The 16,696-nt window shown below is 39.8% G+C and overlaps 1 protein-coding gene across 2 annotated transcripts in view; it reads left to right on the plus strand.

Moving 5' to 3' along the window:
• The first annotated feature begins 970 nt into the window (after positions 1-970).
• Positions 971-16,696, plus strand: part of SHQ1 (SHQ1, H/ACA ribonucleoprotein assembly factor) — a 104,941-nt gene continuing 89,215 nt past the window's right edge. The window contains exons 1-4 of one of the 2 annotated variants that reach the window (XM_070776324.1): positions 971-1,228; positions 5,331-5,395; positions 9,343-9,465; positions 10,718-10,878. In XM_070776324.1, the coding sequence (XP_070632425.1) occupies positions 1,086-1,228; positions 5,331-5,395; positions 9,343-9,465; positions 10,718-10,878 (492 nt within the window). In that variant the 5' untranslated portion in view covers positions 971-1,085. The remainder of the gene's footprint in view (positions 1,229-5,330; positions 5,396-9,342; positions 9,466-10,717; positions 10,879-16,696) is intronic. The other variant, XM_070776325.1, reaches the window with a different exon arrangement.

Genomic DNA, 16,696 nt, shown 5'->3' on the forward strand with positions numbered 1-16,696 from the left:
GGCCAGAATAAAAAGGAGAAATACAAGGAAGAGAAATAAAAAAGACAGAAAAGAGGACCTCGAATAAGTGTAAGGAGAAAAGTGAGAAAAGGAAAGAGGAGAAAGTACAGAGGCTTTGCTATTCGTCATTGCAGACACTAATACGGTTTAAGAGTCAGATGTTACGGATTTTGGTAATTGTAAAATGCATGATTGTAAGACATATTGCTTAACCTTTGTGAGTCGTGTTCTTCGGCATTCGTGGTGTAGATTAAAAGAGATGAGTGGAATGGACGTTCACTAAACGAGCAAATTCTGTTCAATTAAGGAGTTAGGAAAAGGAGAAAAGTGGCAGAAACGGACAGAGGGAGAGAGGCATGGAGGGAAAGAGGAGGAGATAGAAATCGGTAGAGAATGAAGGAGAGGGAGAAAGGGGAGTTACTGACAAGGCAAGTGAGAACTAAGGAAAACCACAGTAACGGTGTTTCTGTGGTTTCTGCGGTGACTGCTCCAACACACCGAGCCTCGACAACTTGCCGGGAACCTTGTTAGAGCTTAACATGCACAAATGCATGCTATCCTCACACCGTTTCTACGAGGCTAGGTTTCTAACCTTATTTTATAGAAGAGATATCTGAAGCATAGAGAGGTTCTGTAACTTTCTCAAAGTCGTAATTCTGGGTATTGGAAAGAAAGAATTTAAACGCAGGTTTCACTGCCTGCAAAGCCAATGCCGTTAAAATCATCTCTGCTGCTGCTGCTAAGTCGCTTCAGTCGTGTCCGACTCATAACCCTCAAAGAAGCTTAGTGGCTCTGAGGTGGATTCTTGCCCGGGTTCTTGCAAGTTATGCCCTGGGTTCAATTTCTGCGCACAAAGCCTCACTCCTCCGGTCCCTTCTCTAGCTCCAAGCGCACAGCGTCCCGTCTTCATGGAAACCGGCGCGAGGCGGGATTTCCTCTTGCACGCACGCGCACTTCCGCCTAGAGCCGGAAGCACCGTGTCTAACAGCGGGTACCAGCGCGTGGGTACTTCTTGGAGAGTTTCAGTGGCAGGCCCGCGGCGGCTGCGAGAGTGGTCGACTTGGGCGCCCGAGTTCGGCGTGGTGATGCTGACTCCGGCGTTCGATCTTAGCCAGGACCCCGACTTCCTGACTGTTGCCATCCGCGTGCCTTACGCCCGAGTCTCTGAGTTCGATGTCTATTTCGAGGGAGTCGATTTCAAATTCTACGCCAAGCCGTACTTTCTCAGGCGAGTTCCGGGTGTTTGGCTCTGGGAAGAGCATGTTTTGGGGATTCATTTATTCATTCATTAGATAACTGCTTATCGAGGGAGGACTTCTCGGCATCGCGACTGCCTTTTTCCGAGGTACCAGCAGCAGGTGCCGAGGAAGCGAACTCTTTCGGGCTTGCGCTCTGAATGCTGCAGAAGCTTATTGTTTCTTATATCTTCTTACATCCCCGCCTGGAAGAGATTCCGGAGCCACTTTAGAACGCAGAGTTTGGGACCATAATCGCCTTTCCTGTTTTTGTCCTGTCGCCCTAGTTCTTGTCCCTTTTCCTGTTTCCTTTTCGCTCTGCGTTAGTCCTCCTTGTCCTGAGACAGCTCACGCTGCCTTCCCTACTAACCTGTCGGTTTGACTTTTTCAGTCCACGTCCTGTTCGCCGACCTCCTGGCTGACGCTTTCTCTTCCCTGAAATTTTCGCCTTTCTTGGTCCGACTGATGCCATAGTCTCCTTCACCTCTTCGTTGTTTGGTTCTTCTCTAATTTTACCCCTTCATTGTCGTTGTCATCCCGCAAGCCTCAGGGAGGGACCTTCAGCTCTTGTTTGTTTGCATTTTTCTCCCTGCAGAACCGTAACATCAGTGGTAACAGCTGACCTCTTCTCCCCCTCGTGTGGTGGGGCAAGCAGTGCGTTTAAGTGAAGGATTAAGTGCTTGTGTGCATTATCTCATTTGACCTGGATAGCGATTCTTGGAGATCAGTTCAGTTCAGTTCAGTCGCTCAGTCGTGTCCGACTCTTTGCGATCCCATTGAATCGCAGCACGCTAGGCCTCTGTCCATCACCAACGCCCGGAGTTCACTCAAACTTATGTCCATCGAGTCGGTGATGCCATCCAGCCATCTCATCCTCTGTCGTCCCCTTCTCCTCCTGCCCCCAATCCCTCCCAGCATCAGAGTTTTTTCCAATGAGTCAACTCTTGGCATGAGGTGGCCAAAGTATTGGAGTTTCAACTTTAGCATCAGTGCTTCCAATGAACACCCAGGTCTGATCTCCTTTAGAATGGACTGGTTGGATCTTGCAGTTCAAGGGACTCTCAAGAGTCTTCTCCAACACCACAGTTCAAAAGCATCAATTCTTCGGCTCTCAGCTTTCTTCACAGTCCAACTCTCACATCCATACATGACCACAGGAAAAACCATAGCCTTGACTAGAGGGGCCTTTGTTGGCAAAGTAATGTCTCTGCTTTTGAATATGCTATCTAGGTTGGTCATAACTTTCCTTCCAAGGAGTAAGCGTCTTTTAATTTCATGGCTGCAGTCACCATCTGCAGTGATTTTGGAGACCCCAAAAATAAAGTCTGCTGTTTCCCCATCTATTTCCCATGAAGTGATGGGACCAGATGCCATGATCTTAGTTTTTGACTTCCCTGGTGGTCCAGTGGTTAAGAATCCTCAGAGATAGGCATCATTATTTAGAAAACATTTTAGAAGACACTGCCATATTATTCTTTCTCAACATTGTCAGTACTTTCTTTTCTCCTTTCTACCGAGTGAAAATCCAATCCCCTCATCTTTCTCATTCAAGTGTAGTTCCAGCCTACCCTTCCTGCCCAAGTACATTTCTAGTGCAGACATTCTTCTTGAGTTAAGCTATTAAGTACTTGGCCTGAACCTGTTCTGCTCAGGTATTCCTTTGGCCTTAACTTAATCTACCTACTTGAATATGTTGTATAAAAGAGTGTCTGGATTTATACAAATTGACCAGGGAAAGCCTGTTTGAAGAGGTGATATTAAAGCCAAAACATGAAGAATGGGAAGAAGATGATGATGTTAGCAAACATTTATTGACATTTTACTCCTAGTTAGTGCTTTATGTGACTCACTTGATTTTAGGACAGTCTTACAAAGTAGGTTTTGTTATATACTCATGTTGCAGATAAGGGCTCAGAGAAAAGATCTTAAATGAGATAGGATGATAAAATTAAGTAATGTGAAGGAGTTTATACAGTACTTTTTATACAAATTTATCCATTCCTTGAGTAGCAGAGGCTTGGGTGTTGGGTACATATGGGTGTCAGCACACTTATAGTTCTGTGACTTTTGGCAAGTTATTCAGTCTCAGTAAGTTTTCTAGTCTGTTAAGTGGGACTAATATTAGTGATTTAAAGAGCTGATGTGAGGTTTGAGATAATGCATGTATAATCCTTATTACTGTGCCTGATAATTACATATTCAATAAATGGTAGGTATTATTATTTATTAAGGGAGCATATTGTTGCAATTATCTGCTGCCAATAACCAATCAAACCTGTGTAAAATAACAATTCTTTAACTCCCTCTGTTGATTTTTGTGCCTTAGGAGTTTGGTAAGAGCTTGGCTGAACTGTTCTGGCTTAAGGTCTTTAGTCATGCATGGCTGGACCTGGGACAGGAAGGGCTAAAGCAGCTGGGGACTTACAGGGTAGGTGAAGGAGAGAATCTCTTTTCATGTGGTCTCAGGACCTCCCTGTGTGGTCTCACTTGTGATTCCTGCAGGGAGTTACATCCCTACCATGACAGCTGAAATTTTTGAGTAAATATTTCCGGGAGCAAGGCAGAATCCATATCATCTTTTATAACCTAACCTCAGAAATCACAGTGTCACTTCTGCTATAATGCTTTGTTTCAGGTAAAACAATTCTAGAAGCCCACTCAGTTTTAAGGGGAGGGGACATAGATTGCATTATTGGGAGGAATGATGTGAGATAGGTCATCTTTGGAAATGCAGTTTGCTACAGTATACCAGAGATGAATAAAACCTCACCCCTCTCCTTGAGAAACTGAGTGTATAGCAGGGAAGGTAGATTTGTTAGCAAATACTGTTTCGCCATCATGCATTAAGAATTTAACTCTGTACTTACAAAGAGCTTAGAAGGGAGATGATAATAATAGTTTACATTTTCCGAACGCTTGCCTATTGTACTAGCCACTAAGCTTTTTGTATTATCCTTTCTTTCTCACAGTAACCCTCAGATAGATTCTGTTATTTTTCACATTTTATAAATGATGAATATGAACTTTGAAGTTAATTAACTTGTGGTACAAAGAAAGTTACAGAGCTAGTAAATGGCACAACTTGGAATTAAGTCCACAAATGGACTTAATTTAGACTCTGAAGGTAAAGTTCATATTTGTATCCATTGTATAACAAATTTATTCATACCTGAATTTTTATGCTAGGTTTAGAAGGGATTTTTGTTTCAAAAATGTGTTATAGCTTCAGGAAACATTACGATCAAAGGTAAGTAGGGGTAAAGCCCTGTACCTTTTGGGGTCTGCTAAGATGGATGATGATGATCATGATGATGGTGTTAGAATAGGGAACAAGAAGGAGGGGGGTGTGGGAGGAAAGTAGGTTCATATTTTTAAGTTTGGAGTGGAATGGATCTGGCCTCATATATAGTATGGGTGAATTTAAATTGTCTACCCAATATCAAGCAGTCATGGAAGCTTTCATTGTAGAGAAGTGACAGATTTCTGTTTTAGAAAAATTCTTTTGGGGCCTCAGTTAGAGCATTGATTGACCCAGAGTAAAACTGGGAACAGGGAAATCAGTTCATGTCCTTTAGCAGGAAAGAGGGGGAAATCCCTATACAGTAATAATGAGATTTACAAAAAAAACACTTTTGCTTTCTGCCTTCTTTTTAAAAAAGTAGTGATTTACCCAATATAAACAATTGGTTTTGTTGGTTCTTTATTCTTTCTCATTTTTTTTTTTGTTTCTTTTCTTTTTGGAAGCCAATTAGTATACTTTTATTGAGCCCATCCTGTGTCAGTCATCAGGTATATAAATAACTCATATTAGGAAGGGAAAGTACTATAAGAGTAGTGATAGCTAGTATTTATTGTGGCTTTTCTTTTTTAAGTGTTTTATCAGTGACTAGTGCCTATTCAAACAGAAAAATGAGTCATCTCTGATTCCTCTTTTCTTAGCTAGGGAAGAAATATAAGTTATTTAGTTTATAAAATTTAAATGCTGAGGAATATCTTTTTAAATGGTTGCTAGATTTCAGTGCTTGATGCTTACTATCATGCTTCATGATGCTTTGTAATTTAAGGACTTCATGAGACCTTTTGTTACATCTGCAGGTTAACCCTTCCTGGAAGAATTGTAGAAAATGGAAATGAGCAGGGATCCTATGATGCAGATAAAGGTATTGCCCTTAGAATTTTCTGTTAGGTTTTTTTCTTTGAATTCTTCATGTTGGTGTAGCTCCGTAATAATCTCATGTTATGGTGACCTTTAGGTGAATGGCGAGTGCAGTCTGTCCCTGTCCCTCTTTATTGTTTCTTAATGTCCAGTGCCTGTTATTCATGGATTTCTTAACAGTTACAGTTTCCCCAGTCCTTTAAATTATACTTCACATTGTTCTTTAAAGTTTAATTAGTTAAATACTCTGGCTCTGTTTTCTGAAAGTTTTATTTCCTACTTCTCCCTACATTTAGTAAGTGTTTAAAAATTAAAGTTAGATTGTGGGAAGTGACTGATTAGAAAAGAAGTGGATGATGTTTGTAAGCTGTGAGTCAAATGTTTCTAAGACAGTTTTTTTTAGAATTTTAAAAATGTATTTTTTGTTTAAGCATAATTGATTTACAGTGTTGTTAGTTTCAGGTATACAGCAAAGTGATTCAGATATATATATATTCTTTTTTTCCATTACTATTTTCAATCTTAAAATATAATTACGTGTAGGTGAGAGAGAAACTGTCCATATTGGACTTTTAAAGACTGATTGAATTTTCTTTTTTTTTTTTCTAATTTTATTTTATTTTTAAACTTTACATAATTGTATTAGTTTTGCCAAATATCAAAATGAATCCACCACAGGTATACATGTGTTCCCCATCCTGAACCCTCCTCCCTCCTCCCTCCCCATACCATCCCTCTGGGTCGTCCCAGTGCACTAGCCCCAAGCATCCAGTATCGTGCATCGAACCTGGACTGGCAACTCGTTTCTTACATGATATTTTACATGTTTCAATGCCATTCTCCCAAATCTTCCCACCCTCTCCCTCTCCCACAGAGTCCATAAGACTGTTCTATACATCAGTGTCTCTTTTGCTGTCTCGTACACAGGGTTATTGTTACCATCTTTCTAAATTCCATATATATGCGTTAGTATACTGTATTTATGTTTTTCCTTCTGGCTTACTTCACTCTGTATAATAGGCTCCAGTTTCAACCACCTCATTAGAACTGATTCAAATGTATTCTTTTTAATGGCTGAGTAAACTCCATTGTGTATATGTACCACAGCTTTCTTATCCATTCATCTGCTGATGGACATCTAGGTTGCTTCCATGTCCTGGCTATTATAAACAGTGCTTCGATGAACATTGGGGTACACGTGTCTCTTTCCCTTCTGGTTTCCTCAGTGTGTATGCCCAGCAGTGGGATTGCTGGATCATAAGGCAATTCTATTTCCAGTTTTTTAAGGAATCTCCACACTGTTCTCCATAGTGGCTGTACTAGTTTGCATTCCCACCAACAGTGTAAGAGGGTTCCCTTTTCTCCACACCCTCTCCAGCATTTATTATTTGTAGACTTTTGGATCACAGCCATTCTGACTGGTGTGAAATGGTACCTCATAGTGGTTTTGATTTGCATTTCTCTGATAATGAGTGATGTTGAGCATCTTTTCATGTGTTTGTTAGCCATCTGTATGTCTTCTTTGGAGAAATGTCTATTTAGTTCTTTGGCCCATTTTTTGATTGGGTCGTTTATTTTTCTGGAGTTGAGCTGTAGGAGTTGCTTGTATATTTTTGAGATTAGTTGTTTGTCGGTTGCTTCATTTGCTATTATTTTCTCCCATTCTGAAGGCTGTCTTTTCACCTTGCTAATAGTTTCCTTTGATGTGCAGAAGCTTTTATGAATTTTCTTCTCTTCATTGATAAGCCCTTCATTTCAGCTTATCTTGAAACCATTTATTTTCCTTCTGTAGAAGTCACTGGATTTTCCTTTATCAGTGAATCTGGAATAAGAATACCTTGTGTACTGTTGTGTGATTTATTCAGTGAATATTGACCTCAATGAGCTAGGGTAATGGAGGAAAGATGGAATGAAAGAGTTAAATGACAAAGTTCTAACCCATAACACAGTATAACTGATGTGATGAAGTACAATGAAACTGCCTTTCTAGGTAGTAAATCCACTTTTAATTGCAGATAAGGTGCATACTGAAGCACAGTTATTAAATTTTGAAAGTAAATGGGGGTTTAGGAAGGTTAAATATGTGGAAATATTTGGATTTAGTTGTGTTTGATATATTAGAATATGGCTAAGTGCACTGAAAGAGGTAGTTCAGTTCAGTTCAGTCGCTCAGTTGTGTCCGACTCTTTGCGACCCCATGAATCACAGCATGCCAGGCCTCCCTGTCCATCACCAACTCCCGGAGTTCACTCAGACTCACGTCCGTTTTAAAATGTAAGAGTAGTGAATAATGTAATCTATTCATAGAGGAACCTAGATGAAGGTGATAAACCCTGTCAAGGGAAAAAAAGAAGTACATAGATGGAATTTGGGCTTGTATTAGACAGGCTTTAGGGATATATCTCTTGAGATATCAAAGAACTTTATCAAGCCATCATTGCCTTATTTAAGATTTTGTGTATATTTGAAATGGCTGCTATTCTTCATTGGATTCAGTTCAGTTCAGTTGCTCTGTCATGTCCGACTCTTTGTGACCCCATGGACTGCAGCACACCAGGCCTCCCTGTCCATCACCAACTCCCGGAGTTTACTCAAACCCATGTCCGTTGAGTCAGTGATGCCATCCAACCATCTCATCCTCTGTCCCCTTCTCCTCCCACCTTCAATCTTTCCCAGCATCAGGGTCTTTTCAAATGAGTCATTTCTTCGCATCAAGTGGCCAAAGTATTGGAGTTTCAGCTTCAGCATCAGTCCTTCCAATGAATATTCAGGACCGATTTCCTTTAGGATGGACTGGTTGAATCTCCTTGCAGTCCAAGGGACTCTCAAGAGTCGTCTCCAACACCACAGTTCAAAAGCATCAGTACTTCAGTACTCAGCTTTCTTTATAGTCCAGCTCTCACATCCATACATGACTACTGGAAAAACCATAGCTTTGACTAGATGGACCTTTGTCAGCAAAGTAATGTCTCTGCTTTTTAATATGCTGTCTAGGTTGGTCATAACTTTTCTTCCAAGGAGTAAGCGCCTTTTAATTTCATGGCTTCAGTCACCATCTGCAGTGATTTTGGAGCCCCAAAAAATAAAGTCTGTCACTGTTTTCACTGTTTCCCTATCTATTTCCCATGAAGTGATGGGACCAGATGCCATGATCTTCGTTTTCTGAATGTTGAGCTTTAAGCCAATTTTTTCACTCTCCTCTTTGACTTTCATCAAGAGGTTCTTTAGTTCTTCTTCGCTTTCTGCCATAAGGGTGGTGTCATCTACATATCTGAGGTTATTGATATTTCTCCTGGCAATCTTGATTCCAGCTTGTGCTTCTTCCAGCCCAGCATTTCTGATGATGTACTCTACATATAAGTTAAATAAGCAGAGTGACAGTATACAGCCTTGAGATACTTCTTTCCCTATTTGGAACCAGTCTGTTGTTCCATGTCCAGTTCTAACTGTTGCTTCCTGACCTGCATATAGGTTTCTCAAGAGGCAGGTCAGGTGGTCTGGTATTCCTATCTCTTTAAGAATTTTCCACAGTTTGTTGTTCTTCATTGGACTAGATATCTTGATTTCACCGCCTCCCCCACTCCCCCATGCTAGAAATAAATCTTATGAGTAGCTACAGTTGAATCTAAGCTATTGCCTTCTCAGGCCATTGTGTTTTTGACCTGAACTTTTAATGTTATCAGTAGGTGAATGTGATATTGGGTAAGATTTAAGCATTTGCAGCTTAACAGATTAATTTCTCATAGAGAGGACAGCTGAATCAGTGGTTCTGAAAAACCTCATTTGAACCTTTTCCTATCTTGATTTTTATTTACTAACTATGTAATAAGGGCATAATTTTGGAGCTCTATGAAATAAAATGATAATTCTGAGATGTCTGTTTCTTAGGTATGTTTGTGAAGTGTTTGAGTATTTTAATTTAGCTAAACATAGAACCCATTTATCTTTAAGGAATTTTTACCATTCGGTTGCCCAAAGAAACTCCTGGCCAACATTTTGAAGGACTGAACATGTTAACTGCTCTGCTGGCACCAAGAAAATCCAGGACTGCAAAACCACTTGTGGAAGAGATAGGTATGTTTATTGCAGTTGGGAGGAAATGCAGGTAAGTGAATATTTGGAATGCTGTGTGTTTCTCGGGGAAAAGGGATATAGCACATAGGAAATAGGAGAAAATACTTCAGATGACAAGATGAGGAGATCATGTCACACCATATGAAAATAGTTCATTTGTTGACATTTAATTTAAGACATAAAGAACTCTGTTAAACCAGTAGGTCAGTCATTTTTGGGGACCAATTGAGGCAGCATCTATGTGTTTGGCAAAATATTGGCCTCTTGAGCTAAAACCAGAAGCCTACAATTCAGTGTAAGCAGAAAGCAAACACCACCCAGGTCAAAGAAGTGGAACATCTCCCATGTCCTGGAATCTTACCCTGGTTATTTCTCACTCCTGACTCTCCAAGGTAACCACCACCTTCAGTGTTGCCTGTTTTTGAATTGGATCAATATATATATAATCCATTCGGAGAAGGCAATGGCACCCCACTCCAGTACTCTTGCCTGGAAAATCCCATGGACAGAGGAGCCTGGTAGGCTGCAGTCCATGGGGTCGATAGGAGTCGGACACGACTGAGCGACTTCACTTTCACTTTCCTGTGTTGGAGAAGGAAATGGCAACCCACTCCAGTGTTCTTGCCTGGAGAATCCCAGGGACGGGGGAGCCTGGTGGGCTGCCGTCTATGGGGTCGCACAGAGTCGGACATGACTGAAGTGACTTAGCAGCAGCAGCAGTAGCATATATAATCCATTACAGTAAATGATCTTTGTTGTCTAGCTTCTTTCACTTAACATTTTTGTGAGATTTATCCATGTATAGCTGAGGTCTGTTTGTTTTTATCATGTTATTGTTTATATATCCTACCATTGATGGAACTTTGGCTTGGTTCCTTTTTTTTTTTTTTGTCTAATAAGAATAGTGAGGTAAGGGCTGGGCAAAATAGGTGAATGGGATTAAGACATACAAACTTCCAGTTTTATAAGGAAACCACGGGGATGTAATATACAGCATAGGGAATCAGGTCAATAGTATTGTAATTACTTTATATGGGGACAGATGGTGGTCATTTTGTAATGTTTGCCAGTATCAAATTATTATGTAGTACACCCAGAATGGACCTAGTATGATACATTAACATATTTCAAAAAAAAAAAAGAGAATAGCAGGAGTATTCTTTTGGGGTACATGGGCAGACACTTTTTCCCTATACTTTTTCTTCCCCAAGGAAATCTAGTGCTTTAATGAACTAGTACTTTACATATTTAGGTGCTTCTGAGGTTTCTGAGGGAGGAGTGGAAGATGACGATGATGAGTTTGATTGGGAAATTGAACAGTCCCCCTATGAAGAGGTACCAGAAAGTGCCTTGAACCCAAACTGCCGCTACGGGTTTGGAAACTTGCGCTCAGGAGTGTTTCAGCGGTTGCAGGTATGATTTTCTAAAAGACCTTGGTATATACCAAGGGTTTGACCATTTGCATAGTTTAATTTCAGTTCTGCTCATACCTGGAGGTTTTCTTATGAAGATAGTAGGAGATGTTGTATTTAGAGCGCAAACCACAACTGCTCGCACGTGATCGTTACACAGTCACTCCCTTCTGTGTCACTGTCTGTGTAGCCCGGTCTCATTGTGCTTACACATGAAAGATGTCCTGGTACTTTCTTTTTTCTCCACTTCAGTTGTTATTTTAGACATGAAGTTTCCAAAATACAGAACAGAACCCCTCTCTCCTCATACTTCCTGAAAAGCTTTATGTTTTATACTTCTAAAAAATGAAAATTCTTTATTTGTGGCATGATGTCTCTTCTGTTTTATATGTAAATGAAGCAGAATATTCCTGATGAGAAGGGGTTTCCGTCTTTTGATCAAATTGTTTAGTGTTTAGTGTACTGTAGGCACTTTTCTGTATTTACTCTTTGTGGGGTTTGAATGGAATCTTTTGTTAAAATCTGCTCTTTGGTCAGTTAGGCTAAAAAAGGAATGACATCACTCTCTTCCTCAGACAATGTGGGAAATTCTATTTCATGAATAAAATGGAGATTTTGGGTTATTTTCTACTTTAGTTGTATTATAGAAGGCAATATAGTTGATGTCTTACTTTAAAATTTTTTAATTTATTTACTTATTGAACTTTTTGGTCTAGTTTTACTTTTTTTTAAAATAGAATGTCACATAATTGGAACCATGCAACATGTAAACATGTAGCCTTTTCAGATTGGCTTCTTTTTTAGTAATATGTGTTTAAGTTTCCTTCACGTCTTTTCATGACTTGATAGCTCATTTCTTTTTTTTTTCTTCTCTGTTTCCTCTGACTGGAATAGAGCCCCAGCCCTTAGCAGTAAAATTGCAGAGCCCTAACCACTGGACTGCCAGGGAGTCCCCTTAATTTTTTTCAAATGAAAGAAACATGTGATGAACAGTTTTTTAACTTCATTCCTTCTGGGTAGAGGATGTTAAACCTGCTTGGTATGTGGTTTATTATAGTAAGACATATTTGAGTCTGCTAAGGAAAGGTAAAGGATCTGTGTTTTGGTCCTACTTGTACCTCTGTTTAAATTTGGAATTCAGGCCAGTTATTTGACCACAAATAAATTTTGTCTCCTCTTTGTAAAACAGCGATAAATTTGCTCACCTACTTTATAAGGCTGTTTAGAAAATTTACAGAGATGCTACATTTGAAAACTCTTGAGAAAAAAAAGATTAGCATGCTGGAAAGACTTCTGCCCTTAAGAAATTTAAAATGCTCTCAAAACTTCTTAAAAGAAACAAAATTGGGATTTACTTAAGAGCAAATAATACTGATGAGATACTTCATTCAAATGCCTTGTATGTTTTTCTGCCGAGTTATGGTTTCTCCATATTCTCTCTCCCTAACCAGATTTCCTGGTTATCTCTCAGGTAGTAAGAATAGAATCAGTTTTTTTCTACAGCAGAAACTACAGTAAATGGACCTCAGTTGTTTGGCAGAGAGTAGTCTGTGGTTAATCTTTTGGAGATTACCTGTCTAAAGCTATAAATGAACAAGAGAAGACTCCTGCAGGCTAAGGACAGATTGTACGTTCAGTCTGAAAGTGCTTGTTGATGCCAAGGAACTTGGTTTCTTCATTACTGCCGCTGTGGAGGGAAGATCCTCTCAAGGGGTTTCTGCCACGTTGCTGAGAAGATGCAGGACTGCCATGATGTGAGCCCAGGCCAAGTCCTTGGGAGGTCAGAAATTCTTGTATGTGTTGAAAATGTTCACTAAGTTAGTAGTTTAGGTTAAGAGAAAAGTTATTAATCAATATTCTTTTTATCTTTGAATGTCTTGTCTAATGCCCTGAATCTCTAGATTCCTGTCTCCCAGCTTAAAAAAACATAAGCGAATCATCCTCACATTTTTGGAGCCCTCCTGTAGCTCTTCCTGACTGCATCCCTCTGAACCTTGTTATTATAAACAATTTGAATGCCTGTTGTCTTCAACAGATGGAAAAACAAAATGCATTTGAGAAAATTCTAAAGGATAATGTAAATAGCAATACTGTTAACAGTGTAGGTATATAACCCCACATGTACAATGTAGGGATCACAAAAAGTTCTGAAACTAGAAGTTTTTTATATTGAGTTTGATGACATGACCTGATCAGAGCTGATATGTGAGTTTTTCAATAATTAAAAAAAAAAAAATCCCACTTAGTGTACATATTCAAAGATTTTGCAGTAGAAATAGCAATGAATTTAAATAGGGTGTGCTGCCCCAGACTTCTTAGAGGGGATTAAGTAACACATGGATTGTATGTGCACCATTACTTTTCTACACTCTTTTAAGAGTGAATCCTGAAGCTCAGCCCTCCCTGGGGAACTTGGGTAGACCGTGGACCTCAGTGACAGCTAGTGGACAGTATCTGGACCTCCAGTGACAGCTAGCAGCTGGTATGTGTGTCCCTGAGAGGCACTGGGCTGGGCTCCACGTCACCATTCTGTTGTGGCCTCATCGCTATTGTATATGCATATTCTACCACTGGATGAACCAATATGTAGTCTTTAAAGAATATTGTGCTTTCTTATATGGATTAAATGTGAGGTTTGTGGTGTCCTTCATGACAGTTTGGAAATGTCAGAACTTTTGAAAATCATGTGTGAATCAAGATGCCAGTAATTAAAGGATGCTGTCTTCGGGGTATTAAGGTACATGTGTTTTATGTGATCGTGCCACAGAAATCTTTCATAACTGGTATTACTTGCAGAGTTCAATTGCATTTATAACTGTTCTGTTTGTGACATTCATGTCATGCGATTAAAAACCGAACAATCATGTAAGATTAGCGTGTAAGACCTTTTTTTATGGATTGTAAAAAAAAATTCTTTTTATTTTTAGAAATTTTATTATTTTTAAATTTTTTAAATTGCAGTATAGTTGATTTATGATATTGTGTTAGTTTCAGGTGTACAGCAAAGTGATTCAATTATACATGCATACATACATATATGTGTGTATATATGTGTATATTTCAGATACTTTCCCCTTATAGGTTATTAGAAAATGTTGACTATAATTCCCTATGCTATACAGTAGGTCCTTGTTGATTATCTGTATTTTACATGTGGTAGTGTGTATATGTCAGTACCAAACTCTAAGTTTATCTCCACCCCACGTCATCCACAAGACCTTTTTCTACTAGTAAACGAGCTAGAGGAAACTGAGACCATTATTGCATAAATAAGAACTTTGAGAACATATTTTCTATTTTAAATGATGTGTTTAAGAAACCACCATTTACAGTTCCTCTGGTTCTGCCTTTGGATGAGACAATATCCATAAAGTTTTGTTGACTCATATTTTATTAACATTTTTACAGTCTCTTCCCACCCACCCTCCATTAAATGAAATACAGCTTCATTTTTCTCTGATGATAAAAGCAATATATATTCATTATAAAGATACAATATAAGAAAGAAAGTAAAACATCATCCATAATTCCAGTACCCAGTTATCTTCTCTGAATTGAATTATTTAACCCTTTATTGGGGGACAGTGTATAGTCTTTCATGTTTATTTCCCACCAGCCATTTACACAGGGTTTGCTTATGACTTCTGTATTTTATGCTAATACTGAGAAGGAAATAAAATTATTTTTGCTGAAACAAATTCTCTGTCACCACCCTGCCCCCATACACATGTATGCACGCTCACCCACACTCTTTCCTTTCTGAAATTTCTGCCAGCCACAGGGTGCCTTTGGAAAACTGCCCTGGCAGTTCCAAGTCAGGGCTTCTAACCAGGCTTCTGGCGTCAGTGGCTGCCAGCAGCAACAATCCTAGAGTCTCTGGACTCCCACCCAGCAGGCTCCCGGGACCACTGCTGCCAGCAGCCGCAGGATGCTGGCCTGCCGGCCCTTTCCTTCTCTCAGCTACACTGGGGACCTGAAGCTGTTGTTTCCAGAGACCTACTGGCCTGATGGGCACACATTTCTTCATTTTCTCTCTGGAGAGTCTCTGCCTTCACTCTGCTGAAACTCACATTAGCCTTGTTTAGATCCCACATGACCTTTTCTTGGCGCTGCCCATCTTTAAATGGCTCTCCCAGTGCTGACCTTAGCAGTACTTTCACAACAAAAGAAAAACAAGAATCATTTTCACCCTGTTGTAGCGTGTCATTTCTCATCCTCTTCACTTCCTTTCTCTTGTTTGACAGATGCCTTAGATTTCACTGCTCCAAGCTAACTTCACTTTTTAGTTTGTTCCGTTTCACACTCCCCGCCCCCCACCATGCTGCCCAAGGCCTGCCTCGCTGCCCCTCCTGTCTCTGTGGTTGAGGAGGTGATGTCAGGCAGGTGAGGAAGCAGAGGAGAGAGAAAGAGTCCAGGTTGTCCTGCTCAGGGAAGAGATATGTCTGACAAATTAAACCAGAACTCTAAAAATGTTTTCCCCTGGAAGCCTTGCTGCACGCTTGTAAACTCTGTATTGCGAGTGCTCTATTTCCAGTTTATTTTGAATTGAGTAAATTTGTGGGCTGCCCAGAGAATCTAACTATGATTTATAATCATGTATCTTTAGGAAAATTCATTCTGAGCCTCCTAAAAGTAAATTGTAAAAGAACTCTTGGAATGTAGATTTTTCCAAGTTTGGGGATCTGTTTTTTCCCCAGAATGTTTGTGCTCTGAAGTATTCAGATATTCTGGATGTGACTTCCAAAAATGAAAGAGCCCCTGGGCCCCTTCATTTCACTGGGATGTGCTTACATTAAATGTTGGTGATGTTTCGTTGTTCAGTCGCCGGGTTGTGTACAACTCTGTGACGCCATGGACTGCAGCAGGCCAGACTTCCTCGTCCTTTACTGTCTTCCGGAGTGTGCTCAGGTTTCACATCTGTTGAGTCAGTGATACTATCTAACCATCTCATCCTCTGCCACCCTTTTCTTCTTTTGCCTTCAGTCTTGCCCAGCTTCAGGGGTTTTTCCAATGAGTTGACTCTTCACATCAGGTGGCCAGGCGCTCAGCCTTCTTTATGGTCCAGCTCTCACATCTGTACATGACTACTGGAAAAACCATAGCTGATGTTACTTTAGCTCAATGGATTGTGGTAGGGCTGAGAGGCTTTTTTTGAGGGTTTTTTTTTTTTATTGCAGGAATTCTGATGGTGTGGAGAGTTCTATATCTTAGTCTCTCCCTGGAAGATTCCATATAGCTGGTTTCATTGTAGTGATTTTGCTGTGCCACAGCTGTTGACTTTAAGCCTGGGCATCAGTCACCAACCAGTCATTCTATTTACAAGTCTGTTTTAACAGTTTGCCTTCAACCCTCTACCAAGTTATTTCCCTTGATTTCTTTTCAACTAGTAGTCTTCAAGCTGCTTCCAGTTTGCTTACTTATCCCTTGCAGTTGGTGGTGGGAATGGGGAGATTGAAGAAAGAAAAAAGAGCTTTAGAAATATTTTGTATTGTACAAGTTTTCTTCCCTTCATAATTCTAGTCAAAAGAAAAAAGACTGTATGGATTGTAGGTGGTTTTGCTAATACAGGTGTTTTTTGTAGAGTTGGACTTAGGAAATGTGGTAATGTTGAATATTACTTTGGATTAGATTTTTAAATTTTCAAGTGGAAATTATGTCTATTAAAATTGTCCTTAAAAATTCTTGTTAGGGATGAAAAGGGGCAAGGAAATAAGGACAGATCCCAAAGTTGGCTTGGTCTTGGGGGATTGACTAAAAAGACTGCATTTCTCTTCAAGGGGAGTATTTACAGGGACATGAAAATTATCTAAGTTTTGGTT

Source organism: Bos indicus, chromosome 22 (genome assembly GCF_029378745.1).
Source record: "Bos indicus isolate NIAB-ARS_2022 breed Sahiwal x Tharparkar chromosome 22, NIAB-ARS_B.indTharparkar_mat_pri_1.0, whole genome shotgun sequence".
Taxonomy (NCBI): Eukaryota; Metazoa; Chordata; class Mammalia; order Artiodactyla; family Bovidae; genus Bos; species Bos indicus.